Source organism: Oncorhynchus mykiss, chromosome 13 (genome assembly GCF_013265735.2).
Source record: "Oncorhynchus mykiss isolate Arlee chromosome 13, USDA_OmykA_1.1, whole genome shotgun sequence".
NCBI lineage: Eukaryota > Metazoa > Chordata > Actinopteri > Salmoniformes > Salmonidae > Oncorhynchus > Oncorhynchus mykiss.
The window spans coordinates 37,225,938-37,247,313 of NC_048577.1; the positions used below are offsets into that span (position 1 = coordinate 37,225,938).

General features: G+C 46.3%; 1 protein-coding gene across 1 annotated transcript in view; it reads right to left on the minus strand.

Moving 5' to 3' along the window:
• Nucleotides 1-21,376, minus strand: part of LOC110486262 (inactive phospholipase C-like protein 2) — a 93,488-nt gene that overhangs the window by 35,311 nt on the left and 36,801 nt on the right. Inside the window, exon 2 of the mRNA XM_021557715.2 lies at nucleotides 981-3,470. Within this exon, the coding sequence (XP_021413390.2) occupies nucleotides 981-3,470 (2,490 nt within the window). The remainder of the gene's footprint in view (nucleotides 1-980; nucleotides 3,471-21,376) is intronic.

Consider the following 21,376-nt stretch of genomic DNA (forward strand, 5'->3'; position numbering starts at 1 on the left):
GTTACCTGGGATGTAAAGCAATGTCAGCAAACTATGAGTCAACGTCTGACCCCGATCAAGTTCAAAGTATCCAGAGAAATAGTCTATTCTCAAATCTGTCAGACAGGAACAAGAGGCCTGCCAGTCTAAACCAGATAGCTGATGTACAAAGTACACAGGGCGTGTAAAGCCTCCTCTCTTCCCATCTTTATCATCACACAGACAGACAGTAGACCAGACAAGACAGAGAAAAGCTTCATTTTACGCCCTTCAATCATGACAACAACAATTACAAGCTGTACTCGAACTGCCATCTTCTCCCGACAAAACATCTGAAAATAAATTGTTACGAAACATAAATTGATGGCCACTTATAATCTCAGGGGTGGGGGTAGAGGAGGAGTGGGGGGGGGGGGGGGGGGGGGGGGGGGGGGGGGGGGTCATAACAAACTATTATGAAACATGACTGGTTTGTCATTTATCATTTCTGTAGGGGGTTCATAAGGGTGCTCACAGAGCCTAACACAGACCATCATCCGCTTAATGACGACACTTTGCATAAGCCTTTTAATTGTCCAGCTTTACTGACATTCTCATTTATGGCTCCTGCCTTTTACATCATGTAAATACAACACAATTAGCAACTCTTCTCTATCCATCGGAGCGACAGACAGAGAACGAGCTGAGAGTGACCTCAACAACGTTTGGTTTCTATTCAGAGGTGCTCACCTGTCTAGCTACTACTTGTGCTATACTATTTCTTCCCAGGCTCCCTCACTCCTAATTGGCGTCTCCTTCTATCGCTTGTGGAATGATTGAACAGTTTTATCGTATTCCATTACGGAAATGCAGCCTGAGAGGCAATCACGACTGCTTAATATCTCCACACAAGCTGATGTCATTTCCAGATGTAATGTATGCAAGGGGAAGTGCCTGCCTTTAATGCTCCTTCATAATAATTTATAAAAATGTGTACATATAATGAATGTTAAGTACTTTACCTGGACGTTCTCCCGGAGGTCTGTGGCTTCCCTCAGAGGCTGGGTGGAGGCTCTGAAGAGCTCGTCTACCACCTTGATACCGGTGGTCTTGCTGGAGGTGTACTCACGAGCCTTCTTGCCCTTCCTCACCGACAGGCCTCTCTTGTGGGCCTTGCCCCCTCCCCTTCTGTTGGTGATGGCCACATGTACGAACAGGGTACAGTTGGGTAGGAACTCCCCCGTCAGCGACTGCAAGGGGACATGCCTGTAGCCCGGCTGCAGACATTCAAAGGGGATTGTGTACTGGCCGATGAACTCGTCTCCGATGTAGTCGTCGTCCAGCACTACGAAGCGTAGCACCGCCAACTCCGGCAGGTTGATCTGGAACTCAAAGCTCTCGTCGAAGACGGGGTTGTCCCCGTTTTGAGAGACCGTCTTAGTCCTCTGCTCGGCGCAGTCAGCCGGGATGCCGTGGATCTCCGCATAGATGTAGGGTTCCACCACGTCTCCCTTTGCAGCGGAGCCCCTGGGCTTGGGCAGGTTCTGCCCGCTGATCACCTTGATGTGGAGAAGCTGGGCGGACACCCCTGGTAGGGATTCCCTGGCGTTGGCGCTGAAGTATGACACCTCCTCCCTCATGATGGCTGGCCGCAACACGTAGCCACAGTTCCCGTTCTGCCTGAACCATCCCAGGTTGAGGTCCATCATCAGACCCGGGGTCTGGTAGTTCATGGCTACAATCTGGCAACCACACTTCCAGAAGTCCTGGGGGTTCATGTTACTGGCGTCGATCCGCATCGGAGTGGGGTACACCCTGGAGAGAAAGCGCTTGTTGTAGCACACAAAGTCCTCGGGGAACTCGTTGGCGAACCTGTTGGCGTCGACCTCATTGAAAGAGCACATCTCCCAGTATTTCTGATCCCTCTTGGAGATGTCAAAGTCCCTGAACTGCACTGACTTACAGAGGGAGACCAGGTCCGACAGTTCCTTACACAGCCTCAGCCGTTTGCAGCCAAGGCCGTTGAGATGGTCCTTATCATCTGCCCCCACCCTCCTGGACATCTCCAGACCCTCCTCCTCATCAGTCACCTCCCCCTCTGACTCGGGGTAGTTTGGGGGCAGCCGCTTGCCCTTCAGCAGGATCTTACCCTTGAGTTCCTCTGGGGAGGGTAGGTAGTGGTCCTCTGAGCTGGGGGCATCCAAATACAGCTTGTCTCCAAGGATCTTCTTCATGTGCTGGGCCATGACCCTCTGCTGGGGGATACAGCAGTGTGTCACCAGGCAGAGGATGAGGGGGTACTCAGAGCTCTCAAATGCATACTGGTTTATAATATCCAAGACCTTGCAGAGGGCTAGCTGAGATGCCACCGAGTTCCCCACGTACACCACAGGTTCGTTGTCCGGGCCGTCCCACACAATGACCTCCAGGCTGCGGCAGCCCATCTTCAGGGCCCGGATATAGCTGCTGATGTCGGAGGAGCCCCAGAAGTGGTCCTCGAGGAGGGAGGCGTTGTGCGAAGAGTTGATGTAGTAGTGGGAGAGCGGCTGGCTCATGTCCTGACACACCCGCTTGTGCTGGGGGTCGAAAATGTGACACTCTGAGGAGAGGAGGTAGTGTGTGAAGCCATCAATGGAGAGGCTGGCCTTCTCCCGGCCCTCGGCGGACGGCTCGTACTTCTGGACGATGCACCGGCACATGTCCTCCGTCACGCCCTCCATGCCCTGCTCCACCTCCACAAACAGCATCAGGTCCTTGCTGTCCAGGTACTCCTTGTTGCTGGAGAACTGCACCAGCAGGAAGAAGATCTCTGGCCTCGTGCACAGCTCGCAGTAGGCCTCCACAAAGGTTTCCATGTCAATGTCCTCCCCATATTGGTCTTTGGCCTTCTGGAGCTCCTTGAACTTCAGCTCTATCCGGGACTCCTTCATGCCCGGATTGAGCCCCCTGATGATCTGGGTGGCTCTGAACAGGTCGATGTGGCCATTCCTCTCCATGTCAGCCAGCTCAAACACCGATCCGATCCAGGAGGTCCTCAGGCTGGGCTGGCTAGGCTCAACCACATCTACCGTGTGCCTCCCGTAGGAGACCAAGTAGCGGAGGCCCATCACCCAGGTGCTGACCACATCAGCTGTGCTGGCCACCAGGTCCAGAGACTCATAGTTGTCCCCGTAGATGATGGAGAAGGCACACTCTTCTGGGAACTGGTCGGACAGGCCATTGCTGCGCAGCACAGGGGTCTTCTTCCCCAAACGGACCTCCTTGATGCTCTTGATCTCCAACTTGGCTTTCTCTGAGTCCTTCTTGGAGGGCTCCCAGCGGAGCCAGTGCATGTCCGGGTCCAGAAGGAAGTAACGGTTGTACATGCGCGAGTTGGAGCGCACCTTCTTCATCTCGCAGCCCTCCATCATGAAGGCCATGCAGGCGGCTGTGCTGTTGATCTTACGGTCGTTGGGCATGGAGCTGAAGGAGACAGTCTTCTTCTGCCTCACCTGCCTCTGCTTGGAGCCATCCTGGAGAGAGTGAACGAGAGAGAGAGATCGAGAGAGCGTTAGCAACACATTGACTTTTCTCATTCCAAACACATCCACATAAAACAGATTGATGAGACTGATATATAACTTTGATGACATAAGCCAGGAGAGTCAAAAACTAGGGAGACAGAGCAGAGCAGACCTTTCATCGCAAGGAGAGTTTACACCTACGTGGATGGATGTGTACACTGTGGACACAAAGTTTCAACACAGACTGTCCCTGTGCTGCTGGCAGGTAAAGATGGATCGGATTTACCTCCGTCAGAGTTCTGCTAAACCACACTGGTCCTGACAGCAGGCATTAATAACCAGTCATCAGAAGACCAGTTATGGAGGACATGGTGGGCATTTGTGTTTTCACGCAGCCGCCACCTTCCTTCCCCTGCTCACCCCTCACCAAGCCAAACCCCCGGAGGCTTGGTCATTAGTGCCAGCCCAGTGCCATGGACGCCCCATGCCCCACTGCCAGAAGAAATAACAAAATCAATGCTATTTTTAACAGATTCCTAACATTGTGCAACACAAAGACATTGGCCTTTTGGATGATACTCAGATGCATGTTTAAAATGTATATTTCCTTGTCTGATTATTCAGCTCCCAGTTTACATTGTGTAACTGCGTGGTGAAGGCTCCCACGGTCTGTCCTCAAGACAAATGGTAATATAATGCAGGCCGTACGAGGACTGTTTCCGTTTAGAAGTGCAGCACTCAGTTTAATGATAGGCCTGTAAGACAGCGGATACCATTTTGTTTTGGCTAATGTTTCAATAGTGTAATTCCTCAAACACCCCTAAGGGCCTTCAAAACTAATTTCCAAACTACAATAGAGCTGCAAATGAGATTCTGATATTTTTCTTATTGCACACTCACACACACACACGCACGCACACACACACACACACACACACACACACACACACACACACACACACACACACACACACACACACACACACACACACACACACACACACACACACACACACACACACACACACACACACACACACACACACACACACACACAAATATCGTATTGGAATTGATCAATACTTACTTACGTTCTAGTGTTCTTCTTATTCTTTTTTTTCTCGTGTGTTTCTGTTCTACTTTACTTTATTTGATAGTGCTACATATATTGATTACTGCATTTTTAGAATAAGAGCTTGCAAGAAAGGCTTTTCACTGTACTTGTGCACGTGACATTAAAACTTGAAACTTATCAGGGGGGGGGATTCATTTACTTTGTATATTCATTTCCTTGTTAGAGGCAGACAACAGGCACTAGCAGAGCCTGTCTGCAATATTTGCAAAGCCCAGTGCACTTCTAATTAGTCTTATCTCCCTCAGTAACTCCTGGGCAGCTCTGGATCCTTACAGATTATAAGACTGGGGAGACAGAGATAATGAGAGAGAGATAAACAGAGAGAAATAGAAAGACAGAGACAGGCAAAGAGGCTCCATACCTCGTGCCAAGAAATGGGGAAACCTTCATTGTAACTGGCTTTCAGACCTACCACTGTACAGTATAGTAGATATTGTCCAATATCCCTATTGGACCTGTGTACTAAGATGGAGTGAGATAACACACACAGACACAGGGAATAATGACATCTGTGACACTAACTATTCCAAATGTGTATGAATCTGTACATCTCCTTACTGAAAGATAAAGTGGGAATCGACTTGTAAGAGGTTTTCATGAAGGCAAATCAGACATAACGAGCTATCGGCTTGTCACTTGCCAACGACTTAACTGAGCTCCAAAATCTTTCATGACACTAAATGGCGGAAAGATACTCAATCTAGCTCACTCACGTTCTACTGTCTGTGAATCTGAACTTCTTGTGAATCCTCTGAGACTTTACTTTGTGTTTTGGGAGGGAATAAGGTCACAGGGTCATCCAGGAGTGTGTATGTTTGCCCCTCCCCTCCCCACCCCACCTCAGCAGATGCTTGTCCATACCTGATAAATGCCCCCCAGAGCAAAGCCATCCATCTTACACCTGACTTGCAGTAGCAGACGATGCATATCTCCGTGAAATGTCAACAGAGTACTGAGTGTAACGCAAGCGTTTTATTTTCAAAGCCTTTAACATTTAATTCAGCTTTGTGTCATGTTCATTTTTTTATTTTTGAGACCCGCGGAAACAACTTTTCATATGACCACCACAACATGTAAAATCCTCAAAGCGGCGCCAGTTTGTCAACAAGAGCTCAGTTCTTATCATCGGATGTATTAGGTTACAAAATCTGACTTCTTGGACATAATGTTAGTGATATGTTAGGAAAAGACCCCACTGAACGACTCAGAACACATTTGTCTTGGTAAAAAAAAACTTTTATAACATAGGGAAGTGAAACACTCTGGGCAGAGTGGGTGAATATCATTGAATTTCAACTTTTTGAAGTCAGAAGGTATTAGCCCTGGTTGAAAAGAATGAAATGCCTAGTCCATCATGGATTCTCAGCACAGCATGTTAAAGCGTCTCAGTAACAGATGGAGTGTTGGGGACCAGTACACAGACCACCCAGATCAAAGGGTAAGCACAGCAGGCGTTTAAAAAAAAGCCTCCAGTCAACGGCGAAAACAGGCCTTTGGCTTTACCAGGGCACCGCACCACGGGGGCAGTGTCATGGGAGCCATAAACAATCTAAGGAAGGATAAATGCAGGTGTTTGTTTTTCGTTTCCCCTTTCCAATAAATTCTTGGCATTTGCATACAGTTGTTGTGCGAAACAGTGGCAGGAATCATCGGGGTATGGTAAAACATAAACCACCTGCAAGACGGTCTGTTGGTTCAGCTGGAGGGAAGAGAAGCGCTACTTCACTCTCACTCAACAGACACCAGTGGTACAATTATAATAATAATAATCATCATGATAATAATTTGTCCTACAGTGCCTTGCAAAAGTATTCGGCCCCCTTGAACTTTGCGACCTTTTGCCACATTTCACGCTTCAAACATAAAGATATAAAACTGTATTTTTTTGTGAAGAATCAACAACAAGTGGGACACAATCATGAAGTGGAACGACATTTATTGGATATTTCAAACTTTTTTAACAAATCAAAAACTGACAAATTGGGCGTGCAAAATTATTCAGCCCCCTTAAGTTAATACTTTGTAGCGCCACCTTTTGCTGCGATTACAGCTGTAAGTCGCTTGGGGTATGTCTCTATCAGTTTTGCACATCGAGAGACTGAAATTTTTTCCCATTCCTCCTTGCAAAACAGCTCGAGCTCAGTGAGGTTGGATGGAGAGCATTTGTGAACAGCAGTTTTCAGTTCTTTCCACAGATTCTCGATTGGATTCAGGTCTGGACTTTGACTTGGCCATTCTAACACCTGGATATGTTTATTTTCGAACCATTCCATTGTAGATTTTGCTTTATGTTTTGGATCATTGTCTTGTTGGAAGACAAATCTCCGTCCCAGCTCAGGTATTTTGCAGACTCCATCAGGTTTTTTCCAGAATGGTATTGTATTTGGCTCCATCCATCTTCCCATCAATTTTAACCATCTTCCCTGTCCCTGCTGAAGAAAAGCAGGCCCAAACCATGATGCTGCCACCACCATGTTTGACAGTGGGGATGGTGTGTTCAGCTGTGTTGCTTTTACGCCAAACATAACGTTTTGCATTGTTGCCAAAAAGTTCCATTTTGGTTTCATCTGACCAGAGCACCTTCTTCCACATGTTTGGTGTGTCTCCCAGGTGGCTTGTGGCAAACTTTAAACAACACTTTTTATGGATATCTTTAAGAAATGGCTTTCTTCTTGCCACTCTTCCATAAAGGCCAGATTTGTGCAATATACGACTGATTGTTGTCCTATGGACAGAGTCTCCCACCTCAGCTGTAGATCTCTGCAGTTCATCCAGAGTGATCATGGGCCTCTTGGCTGCATCTCTGATCAGTCTTCTCCTTGTATGAGCTGAAAGTTTAGAGGGACGGCCAGGTCTTGGTAGATTTGCAGTGGTCTGATACTCCTTCCATTTCAATATTATCGCTTGCACAGTGCTCCTTGGGATGTTTAAAGCTTGGGAAATATTTTTGTATCCAAATCCGGCTTTAAACTTCTTCACAACAGTATCTCGGACCTACCTGGTGTGTTCCTTGTTCTTCATGATGCTCTCTGTGCTTTTAACGGACCTCTGAGACTATCACAGTGCAGGTGCATTTATACGGAGACTTGGTTACACACAGGTGGATTGTATTTATCATCATTAGTCATTTAGGTCAACATTGGATCATTCAGAGATCCTCATTGAACTTCTGGAGAGAGTTTGCTGCACTGAAAGTAAAGGGGCTGAATAATTTTGCACGCCCAATTTTTCAGTTTTTGATTTGTGAAAAAAGTTTGAAATATTCAATAAATGTCGTTCCACTTCATGATTGTGTCCCACTTGTTGTTGATTCTTCACAAAAAATACAGTTTTATATCTTTATGTTTGAAGCCTGAAATGTGGCAAAAGGTCGCAAAGTTCAAGGGGGCCGAATACTTTCGCAAGGCACTGTATGTGTTTTTTGCATATCCCACTCCCCCTGACACACCCTTGGAGAGTGGGGTCACGGCCAGGGGTCAGCCATTATTGACTGTGACCCTGGAGAAAATGAGGGTTAAGTGCCTTACTCAATGGGACATCAACAGATTTTTTGAACCTAGTCAGCTCGGGGATTCCAACCAGCAAGCGTTCGGTTACTGGCCCAACGCTGGCCCAACGCTAGGCTACTTGCCCCCAGCCTAACAGGTGATATAGAGGTGAAGGGACTGTGTGAACCACTTCACAGAGGGAGTAAGATCATGTCCCAAATGACACCCTATTCCCGAAATAGTGCTCTACTTTTGATAAGGGTCCAGTGCACTATATAGGGAATTGAGTGCCTTTGGGACGCAGTTCACAACATCATGGAACACCACACCACCACCCGCCCTGCATGGGCTCCCCATCCCCTCCCCCTGCTCCCTTTCCTCCAACACACTCCCCTCTCTCCCCCTAGCGCCCACATCGATGACGCAGGGGGCAATAATTACGAGATCACATTTCACCCCCATCCTGGAATCTTTAACCATGGCTTCCAAGTCCCTCCCCATTTGGCTTCTTCACAGGACAAGAAAACTACAGACGGTGTCTGAAAGGTCAAAGGGTGTGGGTAATCTTGTGTTTCATTAGCCGACCATCCGTGAAGTTATAATTAGCTTGAGGGCTCAGCAGGACAAGCTGTTGCTCTCTGATCTCCCTACATCACATTAAAGCAGGCACACAGAAGGTGTGTGTGGGATCTGTGTGTATACATGCCTGGGCGTGGGTGTGTGTGGACTACAACACTTTCATTGTCACACAGATACTGTTTTGTTGCGTTTTCGTCTTGATTTAACCTACAACAGCCGCATTGATTGCCAGAGATGGTTGGAGAACTTTGGGCTTTGTTGTTCGATTGTTCAATTAAACCACAGCCTTAAAAGGACAGCAGGAGACAAGAAGGTCACGATAACAATCAACAACAAAAAAAATCAACAAGAAATGAAATACAGTAATTAGTCACTTAGGACGAAACTCCCGACCCTTTCACATGTTTTTCTCGGCCTCTTCCGTTTAACCTCCAATTCCTGTTTCCTAGACCCAAGCACAATGCACACACCAATAAACCCATCCATGCATCTCTCTCTCTCCCTCTCTGTCTCTCTCTGTCCGTCTCCCTCTCTCTGTCTCTCCCTTCAACCCCTTCACTTCATGTTCTCACCCCTCCCTCCAGGCTGTTTCCTGGCAGAGGTGTCAGTTAGTCCCATCCCCGTTCCGGTGGTCAGCTCAGCTGCAGGTCAACTTGGCAAATCTCGCCTCCCTCACCTGTTGCTGCTGTTGCTGGGGTGACAGGGCGTATTTTGGTAGTCGTGTGTGAAGGCGGCTGAGCGGCCCCCAGCGGGGTTCGGGGTTTGGTGGGGATGGGGGGTAAGGGGGGTTTATGACTGGGCCTGATGGAGGGGTGACGCTGATGGGGACAGGCAGGCTGTGAGACAGGCCCCATCGTCCAGTGAAGGGCAGCGTCACACCCGCTCTCCTCACATCAACCCTGTCTGTCTGTCTGTCTGTCTGTCTGTCTGTCTGTCTGTCTGTCTGTCTGTCTGTCACACGCTCCTCTGACTACCGCTAACCCATAAACAGGTCCGACGTGGACAATGATCCCCACTTAACTTTAAAGACAACCAGTGTGACCAGCCTTGTGAGGTCCACTGTAGCGGGTACACAAGACTGGTTTGCTAGATCTGGACAAAGATATGTCCTGTTTGACATAAAAGGTTGACTCGATTGGCTGAAAGTCAAGTCAGTTTATAATAGAAATGTATTGATTTCATTTTTTATTTCACCTTTATTTAACCAGGTAGGCCAGTTGAGAACAAGTTCTCATTTGCAACTGCGACCTGGCCAAGATAAAGCAAAGCAGTTCGACACGCACAACAGCCCATGGAGTAAAACAAACATACAGTCAATAATACAGTATAAGCAAGTCTATATACAATGCAAATGAGGTGAGATAAGGGAGGTAAAGGCAAAAAAAGGCCATGGTGGCAAAGTAAATACAATATAGCAAGTAAAATATACTAATATACAATATACCACGGCTAAGGGCCGTATCCAGGCACTCCACATTGCGTCTTGCCGAAGAACAGGCCTTAGCCGTAGTATATTGGCCATATACCACACCCCCTCGGGCCTCATTGCTTAAATATCCCATTGACTGCATATTATGAACCTTAACCACCTCCCATAGGGAAGACTTGGGAGGCTGCTGCAAGGTATATGTACTTCTTTATCCATCACTAGGATCCATCACAGAATCCATTAGCTCCTCTCCAAATCGCCCATACCTTTCTCATGTGTCCCTACCCTCTGTCTATCATTCCCTCCCCCAGCCCGTGTCGTTGTAGGAATGTGTCGTTGTGGCCCTGCCTGCCCCTCCCCAGGGCCAGATGGGAGTCTGCGAAGGACCTCGGGGGTGCCCTGTCTGCCTGACCTCTCCCACTACAGCATGGCTACACAGGGCGGCTCAGAGAGAGAGAGAGGCAGTGGAGCTGCACACTGCTCTTACATACACAAACAAACAGCTCAGACACTCAAATAACACACATCTCCACACAGGATAGATAAGGCTGCTGCCACATGCCAATGCACAGGCCTGTAGAGTGTGAAAGCCAACTGTGTGCTTTGCTGTGCTGAATCCACAGCGTTGAATAGGACAGTGATGACTGCGTCCCCGTAGGGATGGTTATCTCTTCCTGTGGGACTTATTGCTCCATTCACTACGCCACTGCACCGGCAGGCCTGTCTGGGATGCTTAGTACTAGAGCAAAACGGCTCTGCTAAAGTCCTTGTACTACATCCTCTGCAACAAGTAGAATGTCATGAAGAACTCCATGGAACTCTAGCTGGAGCCATGAATAACACCCACCACAGGTCCGTGGGGGAAAGGGAAGAAAAGAGGGGAGTGGATGACGTCCTCTTTCTCTATCTCTCCAAACACACAGTGACTCATGGGGGAGATGAGCAGAGGAAGGGATCAGAGCATGAAAGCCTACACACAGACACACACAATGGGACAAGCAGTCACGGCTCCGGCTACGCTACACAGTCCTGCATACATACAGTACATTCAGGCAGAGGAGCCAGACAGCCATAAGCCTGGTGGATTTGACAGGTCAGCGCGGCCGGTGAGGTGAGCCCTGCAGCTTGTCCCAGCACCATGACAGGTCATCAGGGGTTAGACTCCACTGATCTGGTATTACCACACCATGCAGGCATTACCCAACCCCCCCCCCCCCCCTTTCCCTCATCACCATCACACACCGGGTGATACCTGAATCCAGCTACAGCCTGTGCTGAGCACACATCACTCACCTTTTACAAGGGCAAAACGCAACAGAGCAGGAAAGAGCAGGAAAGAGCAGGAAAGATGTGGAAAGAGATTGGCGAGGAGAGAGAGAGAGAGGGGAAGAGAGAGATTCACACAGCCCGTGTCAACATTCTGGTATTTGTTAAGCTAATCTCTCACATGAAGGCAGTTTAGAGTCTCACATGGTGAGTTTGAATCTCACCCACGCGGAAGATGTTCATGAGAAAACCTGTCTTAGCAGAATCTCAGCGAGCCAGTCTGAGGAAATCCCACTCGGCGAAGCCATCCAAACCCACAACTCAGCAGCATTGTTCCAGTTTTAACAGACATACTCTACCACTCAAAAGCTTGAGGTCACTTGGAAATGTCCTTGTTTTCCAATGAAAAAATACATGAAATGAGTTGCAAAATGAATAGGAAATATAGTCAAGTCGTTGACAAGGTTATACATAATGATTTGTAATTGAAATAATAATTGTGTCCTTCAAACTTTGCTTTGGTCAAAGAATCCTCAATTTTCAGCAATTACAGCCTTGCAGACCTTTGGCATTCTAGTTGTCAATTTGTTGTGGTAATCTGAAGAGATTTCACCCCATGCTTCCTGAAGCACGTCCCACAAACTGGATTGGCTTGATAGGCACTTCAAACTGCTCCCACAACAGCTCAATAGGGTTGAGATCCGGTGACTGTGCTGGCCACCCCATTATAAACAGAAGACCAGCTGACTGCTTCTTCCCTATGTAGTTCTTGCATAGTTTGGAGCTGTGCTTTGGGTCATTGTCCTGTTGCAGGAGGAAATTGGCTCCAATTAAGCGCCGTCCACAAGGTATGGCATGGTGTTGCAAAATGGAGTGATCTCCTTCCCTCTTCAAGATCCCTTTTACCCTGTAGAAATCTCCCACTTTACAACCACCAAAGCACCCCCAGACTAGAGGTCAACCAATATTGATTTTTCAACACCGATGCGATACCGATTATTGGAGGACCAAAAAAAACCTGATACCGATTAAATCGGACGATTGTTTTATATAGATATTTGTAATAATGACAATTACAACAATACTGAATGAACAATGAACACTTATTTTAACTTAATATAATACATAAATAATATCTATTTAGTCTCAAATAAATAATGAAACATGCTCAATTTGGTTTAAATAATGCAAAAACACAGTGTTGGAGAAGAAAGTAAAAGTGCAATATGTGTCATGTAAAAAAGCTAACGTTTAAGTTCCTTGCTCAGAACATATGAAAGCTGGTGGTTCAATATTCCCAGTTCTTCCATATTCCCAGTAAATAAATATTAGGTTGCAGTCAATATAGGAATTATGACGCATCAACTATTTCTCTCTACCATTTGTATTTCATATACCTTTGACTATTGGATGTTCTAACAGGCTCTTTAGTATTGCCGGCCTAATCTCGGGAGTTGATAGGCTTGAAGACATAAACAGCACTGTGATCAAGCATTGCTAAGAGCTGCTGGCAAACGCAGTAAAGTTTGAATGAATGCTTACGAGCCTGCTGCTGCCTACCAGCGCTCAGTCAGACTGCTCTATCAAATATCAAATCATAGACTTAATTATAGTATAATAAACACAGAAATACGGGCCTTTGGTCATTAATATGGTAACTATCATTTCGAAAACAAAACGTTTATTCTTTCAGTGAAATACGGAACCGTTCCGTATTTTATCAAACGGGTGGCAACCCTAAGTCTAAATATTGCTGTTACATTGCACAACCTTCAATGTTATGTCATAATTATGTAAAATTCTGGCAAATTAGTTCGCAACGAGACAGGTGGCCCAAACTGTTGCATATACCCTGACTTCCCTTGTTAATATTGCCTGCTAAGGAGAATTTCTTTGAACTAAATATGCAGGTTTTAAAATATAATATGTATTGATTTTAAGAAAGGAAAAAGATGTTGATGGTTAGGTACATTCATTTTTGTTAAATCATCACCTGTTTGGCAAAGTAGGCTGTGATTCGATAATAAATTAACAGGCAAAGCATTGATTATATGCAACGCAGGACAAGCTAGTTAACCTAGTAATACCATCAACCATGTGTAGTTAACTAGTGATTATGTGAAGATTGATTGTTTTTTTATAAGATAAGTTTAATGCTAGCTAGCAACTTACCATGGCTCCTTACTGCACTCGCATAACAGGTGGTCAGCATGCCACGCAGTTTCTTCGTGGAATGCAATATAATCGGTGTCCAAAAATGCAGATTACCGATTGTTATGAAAACTTGAAATCTACCCTAATTAATCGGCTACCATGGTTGACAGATGGCGTGCAGCACTCCTCCAGTATCTTTTCATTTTTTCTGCATCTCACACATTTTTGGGGTGATCCGAACACCTCAAACTTAGATTTGTCTGTCCATAACACTTTTTTCCAATCTTCCTCTGTCCAGTGTCTGTGTTCTTTTGTCCATCTTAATATTTTCATTTTATTGGCCAGTCTGAGATATGACTTTTTCTTTGCAACTCTGCCTAGAAGGCCGGCATCCCAGAGTCGCCTCTTCACTGTTGACGTTGAGACTGGGGTTTGCGGGTACTATTTAATGAAGCTGCCAGTTGAGGACTTGTTTCTGTTTCTCAAACTAGACATTAATGTACTTGTCCTCTTGGTCAGTTGTGCACCGGGGCCTCACTCCTCTTTCTATTCTGGTTAGAGCCAGTTTGCGCTGTTCTGTGAAGGGAGTAGTACACACTCACTTGGAATAGCCTTCATTTCTCAGAACAAGAATAGACGAGTTTCAGAAGAAAGTTCTTTGTTTCTGGCCATTTTGAGTCTGTAATCAAACCCACAAATGCTGATGCTCCAGATACTCAACTAGTCTAAAGAAGGCCAGTTTTATTACTTCTTTCATCAGAACAACAGTTTTCAGTTGTGATAACATCATTGCAAAAGGGTTTTCTAATGATCAATTAGCCTTTTAAAATTATAAACTTGGATTGGAACACAGGCGTGATGGTTGCTAATAATGGGCCTCTGTAGGCCTATGTAAATATTCCATTTTTAAAAATCTGCCTTTTCCAGCTACAATAGTAATTTACAACATTAGCAATGTCTACACTGTATTTTTTAAAATCCATTTTATGTTATTTTAATGGACAAAAAAATTGATTTTCTTTAAAAAACAAGTACATTTCTAAGTGACCCCAAACTTTGGAACACTAGTGTAGCTAGTAGCTAAATCCCACTCAGTAAGTAGCTCACTAATGCAGTGTGTGTGTGTGTGTGTGTGTGTGTGTGTGTAGGTGCGCTCTACTATGGATGGGCTCTAAAAACTAAAACCAATACAGTATGTGTTAACGCTCTTTCCATTTCTTCTCTTATAATGAGAGGAAACTCTCTGGAGAACTTTCAACAAGCCTAACTGCACCAAACAATCCATTAAGAACAGGGCCACGGAGAGGCTAGCTGGTCAATGGTATTGAACTCCTGTATACCAAAAGTAATAACAGGGGAGAGAGACTTATAGGCCGTTCTAAATAAATCAGTTACAACAGAATATGTAAACGCTGTGTTTCTTTTTACTGTCCGTCATGAAACCCTTCGATACATGTAGTCTGCTGACAGTAGGCCGGTGGTGGAGGCTGGAGGGTCGTTCATCATATCCCACCTTTCTGAATATGGGGAAGGAGGGAGGGAGCAGCTCTCCTCTCCTGTATTTCATCTCATTTCCCTGTTGATTGCCTCTCCTCTACCTCTCTTCTCTCATTCTCTCCATCCAGGCCCATGCATCTCCGATGGGGCCAATTATCTAGTCCTGTACATTACTATTTCAGCCCTGTGACTGGTAGAGAAACTGAACGGGGGAGGAGCGTACGCCCTCTGAGGGGGACACTTACGGAGGAGGGAAGATGGAGGTGGGTGTAAGATGGAGGGGTTTGGAGGGTGGTAAGATAGAAGGGTTGACATGGGGGGGGGGGGGGTCGTTTCCTGTCTCATCTCTCGGAGGTTAGAGAATGTTCTTTCAACCATAATGTTTTAAATCACTCTTCCTAGATGTTCTAAGAAACCTGGTACCTCCGTGGATTAGGTTAGATAAGTGTTGCTGTCGCCTGCACCGCAATGTCTCACATTGTCTCTCTCTGTTGAATCACATTCTTAATGCTTAGAAGGTACATTTTCTCTTAAGGTTTTCCCACTGTGTGTGTGTGGTTTGGTTTTATTATCTTTGTGGGGACCAGAAGTCCTCACAAGGATAGTTGAACAAGGAAAAGTTGGGGGCATTTCGCCAGTCCAAAAGTGGGGGCATTTCGCCAGTCCAAATGTGGGGGCATTTCGCCAGTCCAAATGTGGGGGCATTTCGCCAGTCCAAAAGTGGGTGCATTTCGCCAGTCCAAAAGTGGGGGCATTTCGCCAGTCCAAAAGTGGGGGCATTTCGCCAGTCCAAATGTGGGGGCATTTCGCCAGTCTAAAAGTGGGGGCATTTCGCCAGTCCAAATGTGGGGGCATTTCGCCAGTCTAAAAGTGAGGGCATTTCGCCAGTCCAAAAGTGGGGGCATTTCGCCAGTCCAAAAGTGGGGGCATTTCGCCAGTCTAAAAGTGAGGGCATTTCGCCAGTCCAAAAGTGGGGGCATTTTGCCAGTCCAAAAGTGGGGGCATTTCGCCAGTCCAAATGTGGGGGCATTTCGCCAGTCTAAAAGTGAGGGCATTTCGCCAGTCCAAAAGTGGGGGCATTTCGCCAGTCCAAAAGTGGGGGCATTTCGCCAGTCCAAAAGTGGGGGCATTTCGTCAGTCCCCACAAGGCCACAAGGAAAAAGGTTATTTTAGGCATAGTGGTTAGGTTCAGGGTTAAAATTAGGGTTAGGGTAGGATTAGAGTTAGGGGTTAGGTTTAGTGTTAAAATTAGGGTTAGGGTAGGATTAGAGTTAGGGGTTAGGTTCAGGGTTATAATTAGGGTTAGGGTAGGATTAGAGTTAGGGGTTAGGTTCAGGGTTACAATGAGGGTTAGGGTAGGATTAGAGTTAGGGGTTAGGAGTTATGTGTATGACCTCTTACACTTGATGTGAAGCTCACTGAATCTGCTCATTTTTGGTATTTGCCATCTCAGATCCACCATGTCCCATCACCTCTGAATACCCCTCCTTAGCTGATCACAACAACCTACCCAACAACACCACTGCTCCTGTGTGTGCCATTACACTTTGTTGGTGATTGGTGGACCAGTGGATCAATAGACATATTTCCAATTCAACATGTTCAGTTCATTTAAAAAATGGAATAGTAACATGAAAGCCTTCCAGTCATGTTCCAGTCATGTTTGTCATTGTCACATTTGCCTACAGTGTGATGTTCGATTAGGTTTTACATGAATGGTTGTTTGCTCAGTTCCACGCTGATGACTTCTGATGAAGGAGGTGTAATTGTTGACACTGGTGCGTTGACACATGGGTCTCTCCAAACCCCTTACCGATATCTGCCACGCTAGCTAGTCACTGAGCCGCAATCAAGACATTAGATTGATGCTGCAGGAACAATTAAGGCAGGGCTAGTGGTGTGTGCTGGCATCGTTGGCATGTCCCCCACGGGAAATTATTCATCACCGCCCGAATACCAACTAACAGAGGCAGATGTTTTTAACCAACTCACAATGAATCACATTTGAGTGAGAGAGAGAGAATGAGAGAGAGAGAGTGAGAGAGAGAGAGTGAGAGAGAGAGAGAGAGAGCGAGAGAAAGAGAGAGCGAGAGAGAGCGAGAGAAAGAGAGAGAGCGAAAGAAAGAAAGAGAGCGAGAGAAAGAGAGAGAGCGAGAGAGAGAGAGAGAGGGAAAGAGAGCAAGAGAAAGAGAGAGAGCGAGAGAGAGAGAGAGAGAAAGAGAGAGAGAGAGAGAAAGCGAGAGAGCGAGAGAGAGAAAGAAAGAGAGCGAGAGAAAGAGAGAGAGCGAGCGAGAGAGAGAGAGAGAGAGAGGTAAAGGAATGTGTGTGAGTGTGAGTGAGGATAGCCTACTGTTGACAGGACTTCCATACTTCTTCCTCTCTGTGTTTATTGTAGCCATTCTAGATTTACAGGAACATTACTGCTACTCACCTTCTTTTTTTTTTTTACAAACTTAGGATAAGGAATGTTGTAGCTCCTCGGCCACATGACGGAATGTCAAGACTGCTGTTCCCTAAAGGCCTCGAACCTAATTTAAACACAGCAGCAATAGCTTACGACTCGACTAGGCCTATACCTCCATGTTCGGAACAAACAACACACATACAGCCTGTAACTGTGTGGTAAATGTTATGGAGAGAGCGAGAGAGTGAGCGTCAGCTTGGTGGATCACAGACAGAGGGAACAGATGAAGGGACAGTAGTGCGATTGAGAGGAAATATCATGCTGCCAGTCCTTTGTCACACATCTCCACGGCATTTAGTCCCGCCTTGGAGAAAAGGCTTTCATGTGATATGACAGACAGCCAGCAGATCAAAGACACACAGAGAGAACGGGAGAGAGAGGGGGAGAGAAAGACAGAAAGAGAACAGAGGACATAGGGACACAGATTCTATCAATGCAATCAAATACAAATTAACTGGTCCCCCCCCCCCCCCCCCCCCCCCCGCTACCCAGCCCTGAAACTTCAACCGGTGTTGGAGTGTGAGACCGTGAGCTGCAGCAGTCAGCATATGAAGGTTCTCTGGCTATAAATAAATGCATTATGGGACAGAGAGAGAGAGGCCGGTACGTTTTCCTAGTTGGCCTCTCCTCTCTTCGGCGCCCTGAATACCTCAGCCCATCGCCGCGGCGACTGTGGTAACCTTGACTGCAGTCTGCAATGCAGCTGAAGGGGGAAGAGAGGTGCCCCTTCCTGTTTGACTGTCGCCTGAGAGTTGTACAGCTGCTGCAGTGCACCTCCACTCCAAGGCAGGAGGGAAATCCTGTCCTGTTCACACGCAGACACACACACACACACACAATCTAGTTTCTCCAACATCTCCTTTTTCGAGGTCATCATTGATGTCCTGAATCCATGCATACAATTACTACAATATGACACACACTCAATTCAGTCCGGCAATCTATTCTTGACCTCCTCATACATACATACACTACCGTTCAAAAGTTTGGGGCCACTTAGAAATGTCCTTGTTTTTGAAAGAAAAGCAATTTTTTTTGTCCATTAAAATAACATCAAATTGATCAGAAATACAGTGTAGACACTGTTAATGTTGTAAATGACATTTGTAGCTGGAAACGGCAGATTTTTAATGGAATATCTACGTAGGCGTACAGAGGCCCATTATCAGCAACCATCACTCCTGTGTTCCAATGGCAGGTTGTGTTAGCTAATCCAAGATTATCATTTTAAAAAGCTAACTGGTCATTAGAAACCCCTTTTGCAATTATGTTAGCACAGCTGAAAACTGTTGTCCTGATTAAAGAAGCAATAATAAAGGCTTCTTTAGACTAGTTGAGTATCTGGAGCGTCAGCATCCGTGGGTTCGATTACAGGCTCAAAATGGCCAGAAAAAAATACTTTCTTCTGAAACTCGTCAGTCTATTCTTGTTCTGAGAAATGAAGGCTATTCCATACAAGAAATTGCCAAGAAACTGAAGATCTCGTATAACGCTGTGTATTACTCCCTCCACAGGGAACTGGCGCTAACCAGCGCTAACCAGCGCTAACCAGCGAACTGGCGCTAACCAGAATAGAAAGAGGAGTGGGAGGCCCCGGTGCACAGCTGAACAAGAGGACAAGTACATTAGAGTGTCTAGCTTGAGAAACAGACGCCTCACAAGTCCTTAACTGGCAGCTTCATTAAATAGTACACTTTTCAGCTGTGCTAACATAATTGAAAAAGGGGTTTCTAATGACCAGTTAGCTTTTTAAAATGATAAACTTGGATTAGCTAACACAACGTGCCATTGGAACACAGGAGTGATGGTTGCTGATAATGGGCCTCTGTACGCCTACGTAGTTATTCCATAAAGACAATCTGCCATTTCTAGCTACAATAGTCATTTACAACATTAACAATGTCTACACTGTATTTCTGATCAATTTGATGTTATTTTAATGGACACATTTTTTTTCTTTCCTTTCAAAAACATTTCTAAGTGACCCTAAACTTTTGAACGGTATGGCACATGCATTCATAAACACACACCAGGCAGCAAGCATGGACACACACACACTGTCAGAGGGAGGGGTGGTCTAATTGGCTGCTGTTCAGTAGAGCTCAGTCACCTGAGTAGGAGTTGAGGAGGGAGTGGTAGAAGGCCAGGCAGATTACTACACAATGAGCCAGAAGTTTTTGTAAAAAAAAAAAACTCTTTCTCTCTCTATATTTGGCTAAATAAAAATATGTCTCGGAGGGCTTTTGGTGAATAATGCGTTTTCTCTCTGACACATTCCACGCCCGCAAAGCGCGTGCCAGTGAAGCCCACTCAACTCTATAAATACTCCCCAGCAACCTGCTCCTCTCCTGGGCTCCTTCTGTCTCCGTCTCCCTGAGAGGCCTGGAGATCCAGCAGCCCTTCGCTATCATTGTTCCTGCCTTCTCCAGAGAGAAGAACTCACCCCAGATTCACCATCTAGGCAGGCAACATTTCTCTCTCTCTCCTACAGTGCGGGTAAATCTTAATGGGTTAGGGCTGACTTGTAGTGCCAGAGTGGAACTTGTAATAACATAGTATTACAACCCCGGTCTGTGTTCAGAACAGGGAACGGGGAGGGGAGGTAGATACTGTGGCTGTCTCATTGACTCTAGTTAACCAACATCACCTGTTAACTCTTTTTATCTTCCATGATTAGAACAGCCTCTCCTTCATGGAAGTGAGATAATTCTGTCTTGATGAATTACATTAGCTTTGATACGATTTACAACTTCATTGCACAGTTCCTGTGAAGGAGACAAATGTAGGCCATGGTTGAGCAGGAGGCTGGAGGACTCAAGGTGATGGGAGGCTGCAGCCTGCCCAGGAAGGGATCGACTGCAGTGGGGAGGGAGGAGGGATGTCAGGGTCAGGTCTGCTGATGGATGGAGAGGAGAGAAACCAGAGAGGAGACAGAGTGGAGCCCGCTATCCACCCATAGGGCCAGCCAGGGGGAACGCAGGGAAAGCGTGAGGGAGCGGACCCTATTTTTAGAGCTGCCACAGCACGTTCTTAAACCACCCATCTGGCATCTTTTCGTCTTCTCTAAAGGTCAGGATTCCCTCAGAGAGCGGGGGGGGGGATGAAAGCAGAGAAGCCGGGAAAAGCTTTAAGAGCACAAGCTGACACCTCTGCCCCCCATGTCATCTGACCCACTTTCACTGCATGGCAACCTGATTCCCCTGGTATGTAAGGACACAAAGCAGTGGATTGTGGGACTGGTAGGAGGCTGCGACTGAGGTTGGGGATGAGGCTTGGGCTGGAGCTGAGGCTGGGGCTGAGGTCAGGTGAGGGCAGCCTTGTGGCCTGTGCGTGTATACAGGGTGTTAGGGGGTGCAGAAGTCTATTATCTCCTCAGGCTCAGTGCAGAGAGAGGTTCCCTGCGGCAGGGTCAGGGACATCACACTGAGCGGTGTTATTGACTAACATCACATTCATTGATTCTTGGAAAATAGCACTGAGTGACACGGGAGAGAGACAAAGTGAGAGACAGACAGAGTCAAAAGTGAAAATCTGTGTTGGAAGGAGAAGCTGCCGAAGCGTTTGACCAAAGAACAAGAACGTTTACTTGACATTTGGTCTAAGTGCCTTCTAAGGTAGCGGTTAAGAGCGTTGGGCCAGTAACCAAAAGGTCGCTAGTTCAAATCCCCAAGCCGACTAGGTGAAAAATCTGTTGAAGTGCCCTTGAGCAAGGCACTCAACCCTAATTGCTCCCTGTAATTCGCGCTAGATAAGAGCGTCTGCTAAATTACTCAAATGTAAGGTTTGAGCGTCAGGAGAGAGTTTTCATGGCCAATGCAACTGATGTCCCACTGAATGTCCATAAACACAAGAGGGCTCTTTATCCTATGACATTGGCTGAGACTATTGCGTTCATATGAATGC